Source organism: Apostichopus japonicus, chromosome 19, assembly GCF_037975245.1.
Source record: "Apostichopus japonicus isolate 1M-3 chromosome 19, ASM3797524v1, whole genome shotgun sequence".
In the NCBI taxonomy this organism is placed as follows: domain Eukaryota; kingdom Metazoa; phylum Echinodermata; class Holothuroidea; order Aspidochirotida; family Stichopodidae; genus Apostichopus; species Apostichopus japonicus.
The window spans coordinates 22383159-22408593 of record NC_092579.1 but is presented as its reverse complement, the minus strand read 5'-3'; the positions used below and the strand labels follow the sequence as shown (position 1 = coordinate 22408593).

Below are 25435 nucleotides of genomic sequence, written 5' to 3'. Positions count from 1 at the left end.
GTGTGAATCTGTATTCAATTCCTAAAAGCTGCTTTTAGAGATTGATACACTTAAGGTGAACTTTGAGCAAACACATGTGATATCATATTATACAAAAATAAAAATAAATGTTTTTTTTTTCATTTTTGATCAACATACGACTATTTTCTGACATAAAAGTTGTGATATAATACAAATGTATCACATTTCCTGGTATATTGTCAACTTAACATCTCCTTCCGGTAAATAATAATAATTAACAAAGAAAGTCAAAACAATAAGTCAACATTTCAGCAAAAAAAGCGAGACGTTTTGTGGTCAGTGTACAGCTATGATATTTTCTTTGCTTCAAGTTCAACTCACTTTTACATTCCCCACCCCCTCCTCCACCCCACCCCCCTCCTCCACCCCACCCCCCTCCTCCACCCCCCGTTTTTCCCTTGAAGGCAAAATAATGACACACAAGAATATCATACATCTACACATGGATACTGTATTTTTTAAATGGACAAAGTTGGAGCTTTGTCAGTTATTCCTCTGGACATTATTGTAAACAAAAAATAAGTAAACAAACATCAGTTGTATCAAAACATTCTCATTTGATCGATCAAAATGTTGCGTAGAAAATTGAGATCACTGATCACTGCTAGAAAGGATGGGAAAAAATGGGGACTGGGGGAGGGGGGGGGGAGGGGGGACCAGTTTCAAGCTGCGAGTCTCAGAGGATTCTCTCAAAGCTGGCTGGAGGTATTAATTTCTCTAGAGGACTTTCACTTTAAAACGGTTGCCCCTCTGTTTCACTCTTGAATTTATTTGTGTACTAGGTAACGTTTCCATATGTAGGTAATGTTTCCATACAGGCACTATTTCCGTAGAGGTAATGTTTCCATATTGGAAATATTTGCATACACTGCAGTCGATGTTTTCATTCAGGTAACCTTTTCCATTTGTTTATAGGTAACATTGATACTGTAGGTAATGTTACCATCTAATCATGCAAGAGCTATTGTCCTTTAATGAGACAAAATCCTTTTGTCATCAGACAAATGCCCTGAAAGTTCGTTAGTTTATTTTACAAAGGTATTTACCGGTTCGCAGTGTAAACTGCTTTATAAACGCAAGTGAAAAATGTAACTCCTTAGTGATCCAAATTCTCAATCTTCGACACACAATATTTTCCATTTTCAAATAAATGCACAGTGATTTTTAATCCAAGCACCAAGATATATATATTTTAAGATATATATATAAATATATCGTAACTATAATAATAACGATAATAATAAAAAGAAATAATCGTAATAAAAGAAAAAAAAAAAACAACCAACAACACAGTGCCCATTTTGAATTCTTCAAGTTTGACGAACGAGAAACCCAGAAAAAATGTCTAAAAAGTTACACACATGGAATGATATGGATGTTTAACAATTGGAAGGCAATTGTGTGACTAAAAAAGAAACCAGGAAGGTTACAATGTACCATCAGGATTTGGTCATCAAAACAATGGTACCACATGGTGAAAAGGGGGAGGAGGGGTGGTTAGGGGTGGGGACAGTGACTGATGTCATATTTGGAGCATCTACAATTTGTTGAAGTGATTCTGAACAGTGCCAACATCAAGTAATCACAAATCGTCAGATTGCATAATTTCCTTTCATAATTCTCTCATCACCATCCCGTACCCTACTAATCCCCCCACCCCCTTCATCCACCCTATGATGAAATACCACCCCTGCTTTTCTAAAGTCTTAAAAAAAAAAATCTGGCACCCACTGTCATTAAGAACCTTCCAAAGATTCTTTTCAAAAGTGTTTACATTAAAATGTAAACATTTATTCTGACATATTTCCAAAGTTCATTTGGCTGGGATACCATTCTTGCCCTGTTGATGCATATTCAATGCCTCAGTGAATATTTAAGTAGCACTTGTGACCTCACAGGTCATAACATTACCCTTGTAGTATGAAACAATGTTCCAAGTTTGAGGAAACCCATGATGTACGTTTAGTTCGTATAATTATTTACAGCCAAGAAAAATAAGACCAGGGGAAAGATCCCTTAAGACCCCCCAGCCCAAAGTCCCTGTTCTCTAATTTAAATTTTACCATAACCTGTCAAAATTACCATAGAAGATATGTACAGAAAGTATAAAGTAATATTCCAAAAAACAAAACAAAAAACAAAAAAACAAATGGGGGGGGGAGGGAAAAACTTACCATTTTACATGAAAAAAAATTTTACATGAAAAAAATAAAAAGTGCATAATTGATACGATTAACTGATAGCCTGATACATAGAAATGTTAAGAAATGTTAAGAAAAGGGAAGGAAAAATGGACACTTTAAGGAAAAGGTAGTTTGAAGTTTGGGATATTAGCCACCTTTTCAGCCCCCGAAAAAATAACTTCCTCGAGACGAAGAAGAGAAAAAAAAAACCTTTAAAAATGTACGTGCTTTAAGCCAGGAAATAAGTCAGCTTAAAGCAGCTGGTTCAAATGTATTTCCTTTTAATAATTTTATAACTCTAGCCTCATTTCACTTCAATTGATGTCCAATCACTCTAGTTTTCAAGTCTTGCAGATTTTTATGGGATGGAAGAGATGATGAAGTTTATCTCCCTGCCACAAACAAAAGAAGAGGGGTAGGGCAAGGTAAATGTGCTGGTAAGTTCTTGTGAAGACACAGCTTCCAGATAGCATTTCTATTTTTTTTTTTGTCAAGCCTAGGCTCCAATTTTCAATCATAACTTCCTGCGTTAGGATATGAAAGTTTCGGTTGGTTGGGAAGGATATATAAGGTACAGTGTACGGGAATTATTAGAGGCTGCTTGTTATATTGTTAAAAGTAGTAAAGAAAATCAAATAATTTGCTCCGTTTTGACATTTATGCAACGGTTAAAACGACAATTTTTTTTTGTGCTCGAATGCATCAGCGAGGACCCTAACGTGGGGAACTTTCATTGCAGACGGAACCACCCGTTTTCAGAAGGTAATTAAAAAAGTTAATAAAGTTCTCGATCTGCTGTGACAAGCACTGGGGTAGCGGGGGGGGGATGTGAAATGACAACTGACCTTTGCACTTCATCTCAGCTGAAAACAGCAAACAGTATGTGAAAAGTAAATCACATTTCAATATATATGGTGCGAGACAGTGTCAGCCACTAGCTTCCTTATTCAACAATACGGTAACCAACTTTGTTGCAAAAGCTATAACACAGATGCAACAATATTACTGTTCGCACTGACAATTTACTTTCACGTCCTTATTTTTTAGTCTTACGAGTTTCAGCGACGAGTGACGGGAACACTCACCGCTGTCCTTTCAGCGATATTTAAAAATAATTTTTTAATTCTTCTTGAATGCTCTTTGCAGCTTTTATCGTCTTTTATGGCTATTTCTGTGTTCTGCCACCGCTTAGACTTAACTTGTGACCTGCTGATGGATGTGACAAACTCTCCCCATTTTCCCAGGATGTTAAAACATTGACTTCTAATACTACACAGTTGGTCTGTACCCATAGAATAGAATACAGTCAACTCTCTGCATATTACATGTTATTTGTTTAATTTTATTTTCTTTTGAAATAGTTTAATGATCAAGCAAGATTACAGACCCTCACCCTTCCCCCCCCCCCCACACCCCCTCTCCCAAATATAAAAAAAAGAAAGCAAATGTAACAATGGGTTGTTAACATCGGTATCTTGTGGAAGCTTTTATGAGGAAGAGGGCATATTCAAAAAAAAGGAATGAAACTTAAAAAAAGAAAAGAGGACAATATAGACAGACGTCAGGGTTTGGGGGAGGGGGGAAGAGGGGTTGTGTTAGAAATGCAGACCCTAGCCTAGAATGACTTCGAAAAACTTATTGTCGCACTATACAAACGCTGATGAGGCCATTACAGTAATTGGCAGCTTCTTTTGCTCTTGTTCTTTGCCGGTGGGCAGAGGACGGCCCTGATGGCCTCGTCAAAAACGGTCTTGAGTCCTTTCTGCGTGAGGGCCGAACACTCCAAGTATTTAACAGCATGTATTTCTTTCTGCATCTGTAGTCCCTGTGGGTGTGTGAAAAATAAAGAAATCAGTATTATTGAGGTGTGGTGAGCCAAATCGTGGTCAGTGTCGTCCCAACCTCTCAACGCACGCACCGTCGCGCGATGATCATTCGTTTACGATGGTGCGCCATTTTGAATCGACTTTGGATCAGTGCCTCTCATAGTTATCTGGATCACTAAACTTCCTTATCGAGTCAATATCGAAAACTGTCGAAAATTCTGTGATGTCTAAGCCGGACAAAAAAAAAGGGCTGCTAGAACCGGCTGCGTGCCGTAGACAAGAAGATCTAGACACTCCGTTTTCACAGACAAACTTTCTCGTGAGTGAGTCCGGTTGTTCTCTGATGTCTGTACACATTTTAGCCTTCACTCTGTTAAAAAAACGCACCTTACTGCCACTTCTAATTTTGGCAAATCTGCCTCGCTGCACTTTCAAAAGCTGAAATGACTGCTGCGTAGTAGCCATGCCACAAAAGTTCCAAAGCACAATCTCTAACTTGCTCTAAACGAGTCACCTCGCTCCTCGCAATGTGGTAATTCGAACCCCGGTGTTAGCGAGCTGAATGCCGTCCGAGAGCTTATAAAGCATGGTCATGAAGATTACAAGCCTCCACAATAATTAAGCAAGTCTGCCTTAGGATATTTTGGAAATGTTAGTTTTAATTTCAAAGGGAAGTGGACCTCAATTTGATTGGGGAAGATACTGGAAGAGTTTGTAAAACTATGTACAAACAGCGACGTCAAACAACGCATTTTCGTAGACTTTTTGTGGCCAAAAACATGATGGATTATGTCCCAAGAATTTTAAAAATTTCCAGGCTCTTCTTTGGGTTGTGGGGTTGAATACTTAATTAGTATTCAATGGGCTCCCTAGTTAATAGGGATAATGATTTAAAGGATAGTTGAGGGGTAAATTTAATTTTGACTGATGAAAGCGGATAACATTTCTGAGCATCCTGGTGAAATTTCGCCTTCTATTCCCACAAAGTATTTTCGAGATATCGTGGTTGAAATTATCGCAGTTTGTATCAGAGATCAACTTGAAGCAAACAGGTGTGATGTCATAGATGCACACTGACGACAAAATGTCATATTTTGCAGGTTTGTCTTTCTCTCATCACAGTGTTGGATAGAGTTTGGAAATTTACCTCAAAGAGATACAAAGTCAACGCCATACCAGTGGATGTTGGGTATTCATAACCCAATTGAAATCTCAAGTTTTGAAGTTACAAAATTGAAATTACAAAATCTTGAAGAAAGACATCGTTGGAAAGACAATGTTGGCATCTGTGACATTCTCACCCGTTTGCTTTAAAGTTCATTTCCGGTACAACTTCAATGTTTATAACCTCAAAGTGGCACATAGAAATTGTATATTAATATCACCATGTGTGGTTCATTATGATCATACATTCCTCTTTCATCTGTGGAAAACACAAAGGTCCATTTTTATATTTTTTTTAATTTTAATTTTTTAAATAACTGACGAGGACATCCAAAGATTTACCTGAGGGTACGCAATAGGCCGCAGACTCCTTTCGCTCAATTTATTCATGGTCTCTTTATCGTCCCGTAAATCAAGCTTGGTTCCGACCAGGATGATGGGTGTGCTGGGGCAGTGATGACTCACTTCCGGGTACCACTTGGTGCGAACATTCTCGTATGAGGCGGGGCTGACCAGCGAGAAACAGATCAAGAATACGTCCTGGATGGAGAAAACAAAAGGACATAGAGATGAAAAATGTCTTAAAAATGTGCTTTATTTTGTACCAACATCACCATACTATACCAGCAACAACCAAATGTAACGTTAAGGCCTGCCCATCCGTTAATATTCATGGCATGAGAACCAAAGTCAATCTTAGACTCATCACAGGGCATTTTACCTGATATGTATGATACTGATTTCAACTGACTGTGGTCTTTGAGGATATCATGCGTAAGGCGGATAGGGGGTAGAGAGCGGAATCAGGCAGAATGGAGATTGGGGTAAGGGAGGAGAGAAGGCAATACTGTATCCTCACTGTTAGTTACCAATGGGCTCAGTGATTCCTTGTCAAACAATCGACGGTGACATTCCAACAAGACCTTTTTTTGTGTTTATGTGTCGACCGGGATTGACTTTCAAGTGTCAACACTGGACCATTTTTGTACTAATGTGTAGACCTACCTGTACCTATCAAGTGTCATCTTGTCACGTTCATTTTAAGCTTTGCTTTGTGATTATCGTGTAGACAACGTTTCCGGACTTTGACCTATGTTGTTGACGCCAAATGAGTTTTGACCTCCACCACTATAAGTAGGGATCTTTAACAAAACCACAGGGAGGTACTACCTACCAAGTGTGGGATTCAACCAAGCTGTGCTCTTTTTTACTTTTTTGACTTAACAAGTATAGAAGCTTTGCACAGTTGTTGACCGGTGTTGACCTCAGAGGACCTCAACCTAGGTGGATCTAATTATTACGTATGAGACCGTAGTCATTTCCAGACTTTGACATTTAGACAGATGTTGACTTCAAATGACATTGACAGTTGTCTGTTAATTTCTACCTGGATGTATTGATCGATTATACTAATGTATATCGGACCTCGATTGGTGCAAAAATGACTCACTGTTTGAGGGTAGGAGAGAGGTCGCAACCTATCATAATCTTCTTGTCCTGCTGTATCCCATAGTCCCAGGTTAACTGGTCTTCCATCTACCATTACATTAGCAGAATAGTTATCGAACCTGTAATAGGAGAAAAATCAAGAAATATAAACAAAAAATTATTAAAAGAGAAACCTCCAGAAATAGGAAAATATTATACCCCAAATGTTAAAGAGAGGACCATTTCTGATAACAACCAAATTGGTCAGGAATCCCTTTCTAAAAATAAATATGGAAAAATAGCTATTGTCCTGCAATGACCTTTGCCCTCCACAAAACAAAAAAGGTCCATAAGTTGGATGTACATGTATACCAAGTCTGATGATTGTTCAAGCTGCACTTCTGCAAGTTCAAGTCATGATTCCAATGTTTTCAGATAATGAACTCTGTCGACCACACTACCTTTGACCTTCATTGAAAAGGATAAGGCACTAAGGGTCTTCTAAGGAGTAACAACATAACCTATACGAAGTTCAACCACCATGTACTGTTCAATTATCACAATTACAAACCAAAGCATCACATATTAACCATCGGATAAATAAATTCCCCCGTTTTGCCTTCCCAGCAAGGAGTCAAAAATGAAAAGTAACCCACTTCACACTGTATCTACAGTAGTCATGACATGCTATGTAAGTAGTGTGGGCAATGACGTCATTAAAGGCAATATTGTATTAAAGCAATGACGTACATGCCGAACGCTTCAACAAGAAGATAGCAGATGAAATCCATTAAAACCGGCAATTTTGGGATGGTAAACCGTTCGGAAATATTCAAAGCTCATGGATGAATAATCATCGTCATCCTACACTTGTTACCAGCTGCACGGAGGAGGCATTACTGATCATTATTAGCAAGGGAATATATATATATTCCCATGCTTACTATACAGGGCACATATTAGCTGGTGGATCGGTTGCCCTGAACATTGTGGTACATCAGTGTTCAGACTGTAAATCATGTGTTAACTGTAAACCTGTGTAAACAGTGTTAACTGTAAACCTGTGTAAACAGTGTTAACTGTAAACCTGCATTATGACCCTACAGCAACCTGATGGGGGCAACAATCAACCAGTTATGATGAGCACGATCATGACCAAACGACCACAAATTCTATCAGGGGTATCATCGGGGGTCGTGTCGGGATGGAAAAGTGTCGCAAAACGTCAGAGTGTTAAATCTTGAGCAGGGAAACGTCAAAAAACGTCACTAAAGCGTCCAAATATTTCAGCTTCAAGTCAACCCTGACGTGTCAGCACTGTATGCAAAAATGTTGACGATACATTACAAAATTCTCCAAATTTATTTTAAGAGCAGAAGTACAGTATATTGGTAATCAAGGCTTTGTATTCTTATACACCATTTTCATGATTGTAGATGAACGTAATCATTCCCATACTATCTTGCTGTGCAACTTTTTGATAAGCCAAAATTCACTTGTATAGGAATTTTGTAGAGTCTGTAATCAGGCATAGCCATAATTTCAGACATATCTTTACCATTTGTGGGGACTATAAAAAATATACATTCCATTCTGCAGAGGAAACATCTTAGAGCCATATCTTACTTCTGATTCCGACTTTCCTTACTAAAGGGTCTATACATTGATTTGTAAGAAGTCCCCGAGAGATTTACCTCCTCAGATTTAACTGTTCAAAGAAATCAGAAGACACAAACACAATACATCTCTGTTCTAAGAGTCATCGATCTAGATGACAACTAGATGACATAGCAATCTAGATGACAACTGATATATGTTCAAAGTGTAATTCGTAAAAAGAGATGGTAAAATTATGGTAAAAGAGTGTGTCGTTGTAATGAAAAGACATGTAAGCATGACAACAGTAATAAATGAAAGGCTAAAGGAAGTCATTCCTCTCATCTTCCATGTGTTCACTTCCAATTGTTCACAATTCCTGAAAACATCTGGAAATAAGGTGAATACCCTTCATTTCCACTCCTCTATAGTTCAGTACTTCATGGCTGAGTTAAAAGGCATTGTTTATGGTAAATAAACTTGGGTTTAGCCAGCCATAACCACGACCCTTCTTCGCCAAAACAGGGATAAAACAAGTGGGTATCAAACCATCTTTTCCAAACAATGAGGAAATTTAAAAAAAATACTTCAGGAAGAAAGAGTAAACAGGAATTGGTCAAATGGGGATATGAGACTTTACAAGAAATGTGGAGTATATGTCTATAGACCTACACTGTTGTACTATTGACCTCTGGCTAGAACCTAACTGACCTATAGATTGTAGCTGAGTGCTGCATTGCCAAACTGATTGACCTTGGTTTTTTACACCACATTTTATATTTCTCTGAGTTCCTTTTAAAAGAGACCTGATACTGAGAACAGGAAATGATCACAGCGTATTATATATACGGCTCAGGCATACATGTGTAGTTAGAGTGTACGGTATGCACAACGTGTGTGTACATGTCTTGTGTGGGATTTGTGACCTCTAGAGGCTAAAACTGAACTGATACTATACTATCATTTACTATGCTATACTGCATGTCACATGCAACATCAAGTGATCTTAGTCCACTTACTGATCATCCATTCGTGTGACATGTGTACTATCTAACCATTAATTTCATGTAATGGAATATTTCATCATCAATGTACCCCTTGTATGTACATATATATGTGTACGTATATATATATGTGTGTGTGTATATATATATATATATATATATATATATATTCGTATATATATATATTCGTATATATATATATATATATATATATATATATATATATATATATATATATTGTGATACATCAAAATAAGGAATGAATTTTAATATTTAAACCTCATTTAATAGGTTGAAACTGAAGTTGCTATCGTCATTGGAAAAGCGGTCAAATTTAAGTTTAAATTTACTAGTGCAGCAGAACTGTGGGCAACAGGTTTCCAAACAATTGTTTATAATCACATTTTGGGGGCAATAGTGTGTTATAATTTCATAGGGTAGTTAGTGAAAGATTTGTTGGTGATATCACTATCAGATCTAGGTAGGGTTCCCTAGTGAAATCCTGACATATACATGAATCGTACAGAAATACTTCTACGGAGCATTTTGTCTCATCAACAGAGGTGCGGTGGGCTGGTGATCAGTGGACAACAATTACAAGGTCATCTTGATTCTTGTATGTAAATTAGGATACATAAGTCCAGGGTCTTTGGTCCTACAGTACCAAAAAGTTGAACACCCTCATCAATCACACATGAGTATCTGACCTTATGGTTCGACATCTGCAGACTAACGCTAAACCCCCCCCCCCAAAAAAAAACTATTAGAAGGCAACGATTGTCCTCGCAGACTCGCCAAAACCGTCGGATGAGAATCCGGTGACAAGTTATGTAGCTCGAAGGGTAGATGCAGAGGGAGATGCAGTCTCGAGGGTAGTAATAGAGGGCACAATACTAAAATGCTTCCAGACAGGTAGCTTAGGTAGATGGGCAAAGTGCAAATGTAGTCTGGAGACAGGTAAGAGAGGTGCAAAGTAAAATGTGCAATCCTCCAGTATATCTGCAAAATGGTATTTTTTGAAAATCAGACAAAACCATCACTACACGGTTCAGTTCTCCAGGTCAAAGCCAACACCCTTTAAAAACTGACAAAATATCGATTAGTCGTAGTGTGAAAGCACTCGCACACTGCCCTGAATATCCACAATATTTTCGCCGTCTAGATGAGTGGGGGGGAGGGGGGTCGTGAAAAGTCTGGCAGTGTGCGGCAGGCTTAAGAGTTTACTTCCTCATGCAAATCAATCACCAATCAACATTCATTATGAGATGGGGCATCTTGCCACTACTACAACACAGTAATTTCAGACAGTACTTAATGACACTACAATGCATGTTCTGCTGCAACAATATCCTGTCATGCAAGCAACAACGAATAGACCATATTTTTGGGGGGCTTTTTTTTTTGTGGTAAATGACTTTCTACAAGTCATAGGGCATGTTCATAGAAGAAACACTACATCACAGGAAGCAACCAGTTTCCTCTCTTTCTATTGTACATGTATACCAAGAATGTCCAACTACAGTTTTACTACTGTGCACTATACTCCACCAACCCACACACAACACCCAATGCATCCTGCCCGTTAAAGTGCTGCACAGCTCAATACTGCATATATATGGTAGGACTACAGTACGTAAATTACACAAGAAAAACAGTTGTAAGCCTTGAGGATGGTAGATTTGGAAGAGGTAGTAGCTGTTCACCCTAAAGTAGGTCAGTGGGGGGTGCAGTGCTATAATGTTACCGACTGTTGTAGGCTAGGTAAATTATAGTGCATTAGTAGAACGGAGGCAAGTAAGAGAGGAGTGAAGTAAATCCATACTGTACATTATCATATCAACATACAACAAAAAAAAACCCTCACAGATTATGGACTGATCCAGAAGTTATTTTCAACTCACTGTCATTAATGTTCCTAAGCTTATCACACTGCTAGAATCATGCCGTTCTTCAAAAAACAGACCCAACTGGGTTATTACCGTAGCAGCCATAAATTTATATTCACATTTGAATATTGTTTCACTTGACCTTTGATTTTCATCTCTTTTGCTCACCCTAATCCTCTCTCACTACACCTCTGTTGCCTTCCTTCCATACCCTCCCTTTCTCCTTCTTGTCCTGTAACTCCCTCTCTCTTCCCCTACCATCCATCTTCCCCTCCCTTTCCTCTCCCCTACTCCTCCCTCTGTCTTTCCCTCCCCCCACCTTCTGCTCACCCATCTCCAAGGAGTAAAATTACTGCAGGACTTGAAAACATGCCAACAAACCATATTTTGATATGCTTTATTTTGTTATCCAAATCAAGCCGCCATCTAAACCTTAGCAGATCCATTTTTATTTTTGCATGCTCATTTTGTTTTAATTTCAAACCCTTATAAATAACTCTTCCGATCCCACTGTATAGTAAGCTTGGATGAAGAGTAGAGCGCTTGTCGTGCGTACGGTACTACGTTATCCCCTGCCCGTTGGAAACTCTTCGTTTCTGTCGGGTAGAGTAAGTACTGCTAACATGAGAACAGTTGAATCAAATTTCTATCCTGCACTTTTGTTTCTACACTTACAGCACTGGCAATTATGAAAAATTAACATCGCATCACGGAAGTGTTCGATGTTTATGTGTTAATACAGCAGATCACATGCAAACATCATATTAATTACCCTCATAATTTGCTCAGAGCTACGTCACTAAAAGTGAACTGTTTCATTTTTGATACCGTTACCTTCTACATCTCATAACGAGCTGCCACAATTGAGCAATTTGTTCAAATTAATTTTTTTTCAAACGATTTTTCAGTTTTCTTCTTTCATCATTTGCCCTATTCATATGATCACCCCGAGCCAATTTGCACTATACACAGTTCATTTGTTGTTTGTGATAATCTCATTCAACAATCTGTTAACATTTTTCAAACAGCTCTTTTCGTTTCCAAGATGTACACATTTGAAGTTATCTATAAAATCTGGGAAACTCATATTATATATGTGTGAACTATTGACATGGAATATTGCACTCATCAAAATTTCTGATTTTTTGCCCAGGTTGATAAGTTAACCCCTAACTAAAGACGTTTGAAATGTGTACTATACGTACAGTACCATGAAACCACAATAGAGTAGTAATATACACCATCCACCACCAGAAAGGTTAACCACCTGTGAGAAATTGACCTAAATGGACCAACTGAAGTAATCCCTCTTTGACAGGATTTTCATCATCATCATCATCATCATCATTCTGTTTTGAGCCTTGGGTGTCCAAGAGGAATAATAAACTATCAATGATGGTCTAAAACTATGGAGGACTGAATGACCATTAGAGGCATTTTAGAAATCCTTGGATGAAACAGTAAGATTCGATTGGGAGAGCTGGCAGATGGACTTAGGGAGTAGTTATCCCAAACTTGGACTTCTTCTGGTTCAAAACTGGCCATGACGGTAGAATTTGAATACCGCCCTTGACAGTCCCAGCCATCGGCTATCTAATCTTGGAGAAGGGAATTTTGGTTGAATTTCTAAGATGCTCTGGGTAGCTGCCTTTGGAAAGTACTCTGCTAATACTGTACTGTAATGTGTTAATAATGTACTGTACTGTGCTAACACTGTACTGTACTGTGCAAGTACAATACTGTACTGTGTTAATACTGTACTGTACTGTGTTAATACTGTACTGTACTGTGCTAGTACTATACTGTGCTAATATTGTACTGTGCTAATACTGTACTGTGCTAATACTGTACTGTGCTAATACTGTACTGTGCTGTGCGAATACTGTACTGTGCTGTGCAAATACTGTACTGTGCTGTGCGAATACTGTACTGTGCTAATACTGTACTGTACTGTGCGAATACTGTACTGTACTGTGCTAATACTGTACTGTGCTGTGCGAATACCGTACTGTACTCTGCATACTGTACTGTGCTAATACTGTACTGTGCTAATACTGCACTGTGCTGTGCGAATACTGTACTGTACTGTGCTAATACTGTACTGTGCGAATACTGTACTGTACTGCGCTTATATAAGTCAATGGAGCGATGAATTGTGGTACGACACCTACAGTAGGTACTGTAGCTGACAATTGTTGTAGATCTAGGAAAAGTGCTGTTGCCGAGTGGAGACAGGTACAATAGTTATAGATATATATATATATATATATATATATATATATATATCTATGTATATATATATATATATATGAACTGTAAAGTACAAAAGTAAACTTGAAATCCTTGGAATATATGGAGATTGTCGCCAACGTTTGCAATACATATCCGCTAGGTCAAAGGTCAAACACTTACGGACACAGCATCCCACTTAGTAGACAAAGGGATCTGCTAGAGAATATGATGTGGCTTTATACCACATGTGACCTGAACCCATTAAAGTAATACACACACAACTGTAAGCATGAGGACAACTGGAGGTAACTTTATCTTCCGTGTACATCTGTACTTGAAATGGTGACAATGTATATACATGTTTATATATGTAAATTGTATTGTATTAAGGACCTATAGAACTTATACAAATCTGCTGTGAAATTATGTTTACTTTGATCGTGAACATCCCAACTGGATTGGTCTTATATAAATATGTACTAACTTCATGCTAACTTATTCCCAGGTCTCTCATATGATTTACAGAATGTATAACAGTATGCCAACTAGTGTCAAACGCTTCCTGGTCGACAAGACCAACCAGAATCATTCCCTTCTTGCCAACATAACGAGAAGTCTAAAAGTCAGCACCACTGAGTTGTTATTAAGTATTGCGAGGGAAGGTTAGAGTACCTTCTTTACATATTTATGAGCAGCTCACTTAACCGGTCTCCATAAAACTGACATATATACTCAAGTTAAAAAGTGTCTATAGACATGGGAGTTCTGGAAGTGTTTGTGTAATTTTTTTACTTTCTTTTCACTTTTTATGTGATTACTGTACTTTTGAAAGTGACTTATACTTGCTTTAAACCCTTCAACTTGATCTATCTATGTTCCTAGGTTCTTTCCATAATCAATTTAAATAATAATAATTAAATAATGCAGTTGCATAATCAGCTATGAAATGGAACAATCGTGTCCTTTTCTCCCTGACAAGCCTAATAAGAACTATTAATTAAGCAATTTCCACTTCAATATTCCCCCAAATGTATTGAAGCATACATATAAAAATACAAACACATACATTGGATGACATGTAAATTACAAAGTTTTGCTCTAATTTGGTCCAGATACTTCACAAATACCTTGCTTTCTCAAACATAAAGAAATAGAAAGGTTGTCTACAAGCTTATGAACGCAACTGTCAAGTTTATTTTCGTGGTAGTTCTTTATTCCATTTGAAACCAAATCATATATGTCGTCATTGGAAACACCTAAAAGGAGATTGGTTATAATGTACGGTCAGAACACCTTTCAGATCAAACCAGCCACACATGTTATGGTCCAACAATTAAGCACTAAAAAACAGTATTTACTTGCTTGCAAGGAAAGGCAGAAGCCGTCAACAAACGAAACTCCACACCGCGACGATCTCTTTGGGGTATTTTTGTTCAGAGGATACTCACTAAACTAAGAAAAACAAAATTCCAAAAACTTTGGAGAATTCTGTAGTTTCTTCTGCTTTCAAAGTAGGACACCAAATTTAGTTTAGGTACAGGCCAAATTTTGGCCTCGTTGCTACAGAAAAAGTACTGAAAAATGGAATATTCTACCTTGGTGATGATATTTACTTGTATGGACAGTGCTCATTTTTTTTTCTCAATTTCCTCCCTAGAAGTACACTATGAAGTACAGTGTTCCTTTTGTCCCGTGTGTATTAAGTGTGATATGTACACACAGTACCAACACACACTCACACAGAGGCTTTATGATACACATGTCTGAGAAAAGCTCAATTATACAAAGCTGGTGAGTACCAGTGACTCACTAGTGATGAAAAAATTTCACAACAGGAGGAAGTAGGCCTACATTGAGAGCTCGTACTCGAACCTCTGTTTCTGACAAACCTGGAGGCCGGTTTCAGTCAAATCCTTTGATCACAGCTGATGCCATTTCACCACTGAAAAGTTTCATCTAAAGAAATGGGGGGGGGGGCATCTGTATTTTCAGATATGTTTTTTTATAGTTGTGGTAAAATGGTTGGTAACTTCAACACAGAACTTGAAGGAAATTGACAACAATAGACCTTTCAACATTTCTGGTATTGTAAAAGCCATATTGCAATTTCAAATCTGGTATAATTTCATGTACATACCATCCAATTTCTTTCAGAGGGGACAGCAACCCCCTCCCCACCAAACTTCAATCCCTTTCCTCGGTCACAACTCATCCTCCTTTCTTCTATCAGTACCATTATTCATGACAGGTTAGTGCATGTAGTTTTTTTTTCCATAGGAACTTCTTTGGATATGAAGCATCAAACTGTAGATTCCCTACTCAGCAGATTTCATGTTAATTCTACCTCTGCGATAAAACCGTCATATTTTGAATTCTCGGACATAAATCAAGTGGAATGTCCAACATAAAAAGAGAACGATGCCATAAAGAACACCGACCTAGTGTTGTATGCATCTTTTCGTTGGTCGGGTCGAACCGACTCGTACGGTACTAACAGTGATATAGGATCGCAACCCTTTATCATCAGAGTTGCTCTCCAAAATGAGAGCATATTTCTACTACTTCAGTGTTCAAATTTTTGTGTAGCAGTTTTGAAGGCTTCTGAACTCTGTCTGTACATAAAAAAAAATTTCCTGTGTAAACTATACTGCTATACGTCTTCGGACCTGTACAGTAATTCAAGCATTTTGCGCTGCAATACCGTACGAACGATCGCCTGAATTAACTATGTGTTTATAAATAGCACTTACACCATGTAGTCTACATGCATTGCTGCATACTGTATGAATGGCTGCTGCACAGTCCTGTAGTTAAAATACACGTTGACAACAACGCTCTGGCAGTTAACTTCCTTATTGTCACACACACAATGCTAGTACATGCTAGTTCAAAGGACATGGTAGAAATTTTTGCACTGTAAGGCACTAGGCAATGCAAACAATGTAATAATCACAGGACACACACGGTCTGTCTTAGGTCTTCTTCCTTCTTCTGGGTGGTTTTTTTTTTTTTTTTTTCAATTGCAGTAATGCTCCAGTTCTTTCTGATCTAGCCAAGTTGGAAGAGAGATTTCCCCTTTTCAATGTTGACATGCAATGGGCACAAGGTTTGAGGAAGTACTCGATGGGTTGGATATATAGACATGATGTATTTCAGCGTACAAGAGCATATAGATGTATCCTGCATGTTAAAAGTATACTACTCATACATGGTTCATGGTACTGTACACCGAATGGTGCAAACCGATGTTGATGGAAAAAAATTTAAGCTGGAAAGTTTCCATTATTATAATCTTTCTTTGTTTTGTCCAATACTGGTGTTGTTGTTGACCGATGAACTACAGTAAGTAAGATCTTACGCTGTAACCTGTCCATGGTTTAACACCTGCTCGGATTAGCTTAAAAAACCGATAGAAACTAACTGCCCTATAATGGGTATTGAGTGGTTCAGCTTTGTCTTTTGAAAAGTCTGCATCTACCATCAAAGGAATAACCATGAATATGAAGAACGCCTAAGTTGGGATTTTCCCTTAACATTAACCTGATTAAGAAAGGAATTCATAAACCTAGCACAATATCACATCCTATCTAATCTGCATATTCAGCGGAAAGGACCGCATATTCAGTGGAAGGACTGCTCCACCAAATTACATTAACTTTTGTGGCATTCCACAAATCTAACGTATCGTCTATGTCTGAGTAACATAAGTGTGTGGGAACAAGGAAGAGCATATTATGCGGAGCAATGCAACTTTAACTGCACAAAATACACACATGCAATCTATATCCATACATATACATACATATACATACACATACAGGCACACATACATACACACACTGTACATACAGGCATACATATACACATCCATACGTGCATGGATGCATACATACATACAATACATATACATACACACATACATGCATAATACATACAACCATACATACATCTTAATACATACATACATACATATACATATATGCATACATACATACACGCATACATACATAATACACCCATACAATACATGCCAATACATACAAACAATTCATATATATGCATACATACATACAGCATACATAATTCATTCATACAATACGTACATACTGTACATACATACATAAATACATACATATGGGAAGTACTTAAAGTATTGATCATGCAGTATTAGAAGTACATGTAAGTGGGAGATGATGGATGACACGAATCTGTTCCCAGACCAAGAGAACAGGAACAAGAGAACAGAAACTTAGTACAAGTACATGACCAAAACAAAGATGATGAACATGATGAGTATATAATCAACCTCTCGTAAATAACATTAATGATGCACGTCGGTAAATATTGAAAGATGACTTTTAGGCAAAAGTTAAGTCTTGCTACAAGTCTGTCATGTCACAAGTGGCACAAGACAAAAAATGACAAATTTGAGAGCTGGTAACATTTCTGTATAGCTGTTTCAATTTTCAAGATATTCACGGTCATTAAAATATAATTGATCTATGTATTGCTCCTTTAAGGTGACAAACTGACGACGACCACGACGACGCCGATGTCAGCTCCTCAGTGCAGTACTGAATGTTAATGACATTAAGCCATTGTCTTATACAGTTCTAATAATTCAACCCAAAATGTGTGCTTTTGTAACTTCATATTGAAATAACAGAGCTCATCCTTGGATGATATTCAATACCATTTGTGCTTTTGCCTGATATGTATTTGCACTGAAAAAATGTTATTTGAGTGCATAAAAACTCTTCATGTTTTCATGTATCCTCAATGAGGTTTGGGTTGCACATCTCAGGAACTGACCCTAAAGATCTGTTTCTTAGACTAGGTAGTCCAGCCACTCTTTTATCAATCAGCTCAGATGTTTAAATGGGTGTTTTCTTTATAAAAAACAATTAACAGTGGTATTGAAAACACAAATTAGATTGCTACCAACTGTTGTCTAACGGTCTACAACAAATTCAAATTAATTCTGTGCATAAAAGTCTTCCTTTCAAGTCTTACGCTACATTTAATCGTTGACTCTTGAGTGATAAATTAGTACATGCAAGGAAAATTTGGGTATCTACAGTATTATTAATTGGTTGATTGATTTTCCAAAATCATTATCCAGAATTTTTTGGCTATGAAGTATGAAGATAAAGTACTTTGGAACTGCAAAGCCTTGAAAGCGTACAGGAAGAGAGCAGTATATGTTAGGGAAATGGACTTAACTATCACAATCCTATTAATATATAGATATATAAATATATATTTATATACAAGCTATGTATACAAGAACCAGACTACTTTCCAAAAATCAATTTGAAGCTTTCAAGAGGCTAATTCAGGATCTACAGATATCACTCCACCCTTCCTGAGACATATCTGTCCCGTCGCAAGCCCTCATGATTCGTCACTTCCGAACTGTAACGTAGATCGCATACGTGCCAGGGAAGAACTTACCCACTTTTGCATGATCACAAAAAAAATGCTATGCACCAATGGACAAATTGCTGTACAAGTCCAAAGATGTCTTAAACAATTTATTTAATATATTTTTACATAGAAACCATAGTGTTTTATAAGAGACCAACTTCTGAGCCTTCAAATCTGCTAGACAGGATTTGGATTCTAAGTTATTCAATTTCCCTGCAGTGTGCTTTGAACTCGTACTATGAGGTTGACAATCACCAGACTGTGAGTATCCCTCAACTGTACCTGTTAAATACCTTACTAATTTTAAAGGGAGGGGGGGGGGGGAGATGATTCCCCACTCGACTTGAAAATGCCAGGGTCAACTACGATCCAGACTCCTATACCTGAGTAGTCTTATAGCCGAGTGCCACATAGTGCCACAGAGTGCCACAGAGACAAGGCGGGATGACAGTCTGAATGTCAACGATATCGACTTTGATCCCAGTGAAGCACGCACGATAAATATGATGGCTTTAATCTTCATACACATTTCAAACTAGAATTTGTAAGTTTCCACTTAGATTGAACTGTGTCAATACCGGGAGATATTTACAAGCGAGGTTTTAAAAGCTAGAAATAAAATTGGTCCATACATTTGTACAACACATACCGGACAGTGTAATTACATTGTACAGTAATGCTACTTTTGAGATATATACTGGTTGGTCAGGGGTGTTTGCATATAGAGTGGGAGGCCTGGGTTTGAAATACCGGTTGGGACTCGATTACTCAAAGTCTCTTTGATCTGTTGTAGATTTCCCAACTCTCTGTCAGTTTGAAATTGGAACGATGACCTTCTCTTACAGTACTAGTTTCGAACCTCTGGACATACGATCTGTGTCCATAGCCCGGTTGGTAAGGGCGAACTCATATGGAGCTCCTATACAGAGCGCATACAGTATAGAGCTCACTTTGGAGGCTGGAAGTTTCATCACTAATCTAGATTGTCCAACATGTTACCATTTCCAGTATATTTAGAGTGGAATGTTGAATACAAGTAGGAATAGAGTATCAAGGCATCTTCCAACAACAGACAGTTTACTGTTCAACTGAAGAACCAATTCATTCAAAAAGATTGGTTCTGTATGTTACTCACAGCTCAGCTTGCAGAGTTTTTTTACTTCCTTTATGAGGCATGACACAAAAGTATTTTTGTACATTGAAGACAACATTCCAACCAATTAAGTAAACATGTTAAACTTTTCATTTTTGATGTCACACAAACTTGAACAGAGTAAATTCAGTCTCTAAGATGTGTGCTAAAACCACTCATTTGAAGGAATGTCAACCGTGACATGTAATTAATATCAGGCTTTAATTCCTCTAAAAGTGAAAGCCAAACTTTTTGAAAATCTATACTTTTGATTCAACCTGTTGTGTTTTGCACTCAAATTTGACACTAGAGTGCCTTGACCAGTCTTAATGTACTTTGTTATATTCTTTTGCCTATATAGGAAACAGCTCTAGAAACCAGTTTCCTGATACGAGTGATTGCATGATAGGTATTACTAATATGTAAATAATCTTAATATAAAGAATTCCACCCTTTTTCTTTTTTTGCAGTGGACAGACATTTCACATGGTTTGTATTTCCTGCTAATTTCCTCTCACGATCAATCCACTTGCAAAGGAACCAGGAAATAAAAACTTGTTAGTTAGGTTGTTACATTATATTTTTGTGACAAATACTTGTACCTCGACCGACTCAATTAGACAAAACTGTCAGCATGTAGCCTAAACCTACTGTATACCACAATTTCATAGCAGACATATCTAGCCTATCCCACCGTTTCCACCTTGAATTTAGGGATCCGTGCCGAAGATGTTTCTTGGGAAAGAAATAGCATTTTGTTGAGTCCTCATCCGTAGAAAATTTGCAAAACAATACCAGCTACTCGACGAGTGATTCCACTATATACTACATATACTACTGTAGTAACATGTCTGTTCTTTCATTGTGGAAATAGAATGTGTATGTAAAAGTGTAATTCAATAATTAAGCAGAATCCATTTTCTTCTACATCAATAATAAACTTTACATATTTATAAATCACTAACTTCTACTTTGTTCCATGTATGTAGTATTAATTAACAAACCATGTGTTGTGAACTTGCGAACCTAAATACGCACCAGATTCACATAGTATCATACAATAATATTGTATCGTAATAATGTAATATAATGCAACCACAATAATATTGTTGCATATAGTATATATTACCTGTTTTCACATAGTATCATACAATAATATTGTATCATAATAATGTAATAATTATACAACCACAATAATATTGTTGCCTATAGTATTACCCGTTTTCACATAGTATCATACATTTAATAAATTTGTATCATGATAATATAATATAATACGGCCACAATAATATTGTTGCATATTGTATTACCCGTTTTCACATAGTATCATACAATAATATTGTACCATAATAATGTAATATAATACAACCACAATAATATTGTTGCATATAGTATTACCCACTTTCACATAGTATCATACAATAATATTGTATCATGATAATACTTATATACAACCACAATACTATTGTTGCATAAAATATTACCCGTTTTCACATACTATCATACAATAATATTGTATCATAATCATTATACCATAAAATATCCACAATAATATTGTTGCATAAAGTAGTACATGGTATAATGATATATTATGATAACAATTATATTGTTAATTTTTTTAATATCACAGTACAATAGTAGGATATACTAGCATATGAATCGTCTGAAATATAATGAATTAACAACTCCATTTGGAAGATAATGTAGAGACCTCTCTACCTCCCACCCCCCCCCCCCAAAATAGAAAGAGAAAAAATCAATCTGCAGTACAAGTGGAAGTCACATCTGTCCGTAATATATATATCTAATGTACTATTCAAACCTACGCAATATGTGAATGTAGCCTTCAATACTGCTCCTACTATACCCCTGGCCTTACCATCCTCTGACGATATTTGTGGAAGAGGCTGGTAACATCTTGAACATCTATATACTTCAACAAAAGTTGCAAAATATTTTCATGAATCTGGTTAATACTTACACTGTTGGAATATATTCTCCTGGGAAAGCATTTGTAGTGTAACTGATAAGCAGACATGTTTTACCAACGGCTCTGCAGAAAAAAAAGGAAAGAAAGAAAAAAGTAATTAATTTGAGGCACTGCGATTAGGTTGAAATTTATTTAAAACAAACAAAAAAACAAGACCACTGTTTAATTTAGATGAAATGACAAATGCATGTCATACGTAATGTTTTATGATAAAAATGTGTCGGCCATTTAAGTAAAAATGCCATCAGTAGACAGAATTTGGAAGCCAAATTTAAATATGATATCTCTACCCGTGCTAACAATATTGCTGCTTGTCCAATGATTGATTTAAAAATTAAGTTTGATCCATAACAATAATTCATAATAATCTACCAATAGGAGATATTAATGCAAGGTTGGATCCTGAAGAGTAAACAATGCACATCTGTGTAGGTTAAATGCTCATTGTGGTAAGAGTGAAAATATTTTAACAATTTATAGATATCTTGGAATTCAAGACATATAGATCTAACTATACAACCCATAGTTTATGAAGTAGGCCTTACTTTTGTGCAATGCTACAGTAGGGTGAACGCTTAGGCCTGGCATGGTCTATGCCTAATTGCTGTATCACTTTTAGGCCATAACAGCAAGGCCTAAGAAGGTAGTGATTAAGGGGGCCTTGAGCAGAACCAATTCAATTTCACATACCATCTACACTAGAAGAAATCACACCAAACCTGGTGCAGCCAAAACATAAGAAATAATCTTCAACAGTCGGCATGTTTCACTTTCAGAAGAGGTGTTTATAGTGAAACTGGCAACTGCTGACACTCTTTGAACACATATAGCCTGCCCATGTTGGAATATTTGATTGGGCCATCATGACCGATATTGATTGGTTAGTTATAGCATACTTTGTTTGAATGTGTGAATTGGTGTTTACAGGACAATGCCTGAATGTTTGATTGGGTGTTAAAAGTTTGTTGTTTCGAGTTTTTAATTGAGTGTTTTAAAAAAAATAATATTGAGTACGAGGGGAGGGGGGCGTGGCAATTATGCATTTGTTTGTGTAAAGGTCTGATTGTTTGCATTTCTATCAGTATTTTGCAACAATTTCTTATTAACATATTCTTTTAGTTGTGTTTATATTTAAAAGTTACACGTTTTAGAAGAAGATGGAACAAACGGACCAGTATTTTCACTTTCACAAATGAAGAACGCATAGACCCTGCATCTATACATGGCACAGTCATGACCTTGGTTGGACAAACCACTAGACCAGCAATGTGTATATCCACAACAACTTTTTATGTTCACTGTGTAACAGTCTGATATATAAAACAAATAAGACATGATCCCAAATTTGTATTCATCATAATATGAGAACTACAACACAAAATTCTGTCTATCGTAGTTGAGCACACATTTCTTACTAGGCATAACAAAAGTGATTCTTTAATTGTTAATACGTAATGAGTAGTAATGTTCTCAAACTAAATGACGGAAGTCTCTGGGTGCTGTGACAAAAACCTACATCAAGTTCATTTGCAATCATCACATCATACCATTGCAAACTAGGTGTGCAGTGTACATGTACGTATGAAGTTATGTCAGAATATGGTTAAAATGGGTCATTTGTGTGCTTGAAGTAATGCAAAAGTGTAGCTTCTTTATATTTTAGAGTAATGTTAACGCTAATGACCAACCATTCCCTCTGAAACGGCTCAAATCTCTCAATCTGTTGCAGTCAGAACACCTGGTTTGGAATGGTTCATTCAACAACAATGACATGGCGACCACGAATGGACTTTTCCAAAGAAAAACCTTATAAATAAATGGAAGAATCCGACTGGTGAAAGTTGGGACTTGATCAGGAAAAACTCTTCCACATTCATAGCCTAACCTAGGCCTAACATTATGAACGAAATCCGGACCCGAACTTACTTAGGCCCACCTAACGCAATACTACTAGGCCTAGGCTATAGCTAATGCCAATGGATAAGTTAGTCCCTGTGGTGTAACATTATTAGCACTTGACACTATGCTTTGAAGCTGCGGGTACTGCATAAGTACACTGAACAGGCGTTCACACTGTTACTAACTAGGTCATAACTGGGTCTGCTAAGTATACTGTACAGTGTATTGCCTTGTTATACTAAGTAAGTTATACTATATATCCTTGGCTATAGGCGATCCTGTACTACTAGTACTAGGCTACATTTGGTCATTGTACTATGCTAGCCTAACTAACTGGTCATTGTGGCCTAACCTGGAATCCAGGACAAATTTTACTTACCCGTCGCCAACAACCACACACTTAATTGCTTGCATCTTTTCGTCTTACTAGCGGCTACCTAAAGTTTCCTATATTTATACCACCCAGTATTATAAAATTATCTTCTGACGTAATTTCCAAAATAGCGGAAAGTGTTGTATTGGGTGTGTTGGGTGAGTGGTTGTGAATGCGGAAAAGACTTGGATGAGACACCTCATTGAAAATTAATCAATGCGGGACTGGTCAAAGGTTAACGTAGGCCTAATGAAGCGAAGGAAATCTACGGTGTTTCATATGGGCAGACTAAAACAAACTGGATTGATATGATGAAATAAAATTCAACAAAACTAAAATAACTCAAAACCCGTTCCCAAACCAGATAGATTCTACAAGTACCGTCTTCATGGAATACTTAGCGTGTCTACTGTGAAGAAGCCAGGATTTGCTGAAGGAAGGGGTAGAGAAGTGGGAATGCTTGTGACAGCGGGAATCGAACAAAAGTAGGCCTCTTGAATTGCTTGTCATAATGTGCATCACTGTTGTTGATCCTTTATGTTGTTGATCCTTTGAAAGATCCTTTATGTTAGCCAGAGGTGCATGGAGCATTGGGATGTCCTTATGGTAATCTACTTTAAATAATAATAAATAAAAAACTGAAGCAAGGATAGTTATTGATATGCCGCATATTCCTACTATGTGTAGGCCTGATGCGTCACTCGCGGACTTGTCAATTAGTACAATAAAATTCACTGCCTCATAAATTTGTGTAACATTACCGGGAAACATGAGCCTCTAGCTATGGAAAATTTCCTTTCTGTGCATGATGTATATGTTGGCATGCTTTTTAGTGTGTTATAAAAACCCTTGTTGATAATTTGACTACATGGTCAGCATTTAATTTTGGTTGTTCAGTTTTATTCGGATCAAAATGGATTCCACATACTGCTCTTAATGTAGATGGTGGTGTTATTTGGACTGTTACCGAACTACCAAGAAACAATAACTTTTGTTTTCTGCTGGATATTATTTCATTTAATGAAATTGCGAGTGGTCTCCACTTTCCGATATACATTACCATCTAAGTATAATAATGAGAAGCCAATGTACATCGACAATGGCTTTTAGAGGCCACCGTATTATAGTATAGGGGGGCACTTGCGAAAGTATTAGAAGAGGGGGCAGCAGACGCAGGAACTCTAGTCATCATGGACGAACGAGTAGCGCTTGCAAATGCATACTCATTTCCGCTTCTAAACCGTTTAGCACTATATAAGATTATGCGTGTTACT

The 25435-nt window shown here is 37.2% G+C and overlaps 1 protein-coding gene across 1 annotated transcript; it reads right to left on the bottom strand.

Moving 5' to 3' along the window:
• Window positions 1-452: 452 nt before the first annotated feature.
• LOC139959559 (ras-related protein Rac1) lies at window positions 453-24359 on the bottom strand. The gene is made up of 5 exons (XM_071957273.1): window positions 24168-24359; window positions 21881-21952; window positions 6645-6762; window positions 5537-5734; window positions 453-4029 (listed from the first exon to the last, which is right to left on the bottom strand). The coding sequence occupies exons 1-5, from the start codon at window positions 24200-24202 to the stop codon at window positions 3874-3876; spliced, it is 579 nt and encodes a 192-aa protein (XP_071813374.1). The 5' UTR covers window positions 24203-24359; the 3' UTR covers window positions 453-3873.
• Window positions 24360-25435: the final 1076 nt, after the last annotated feature.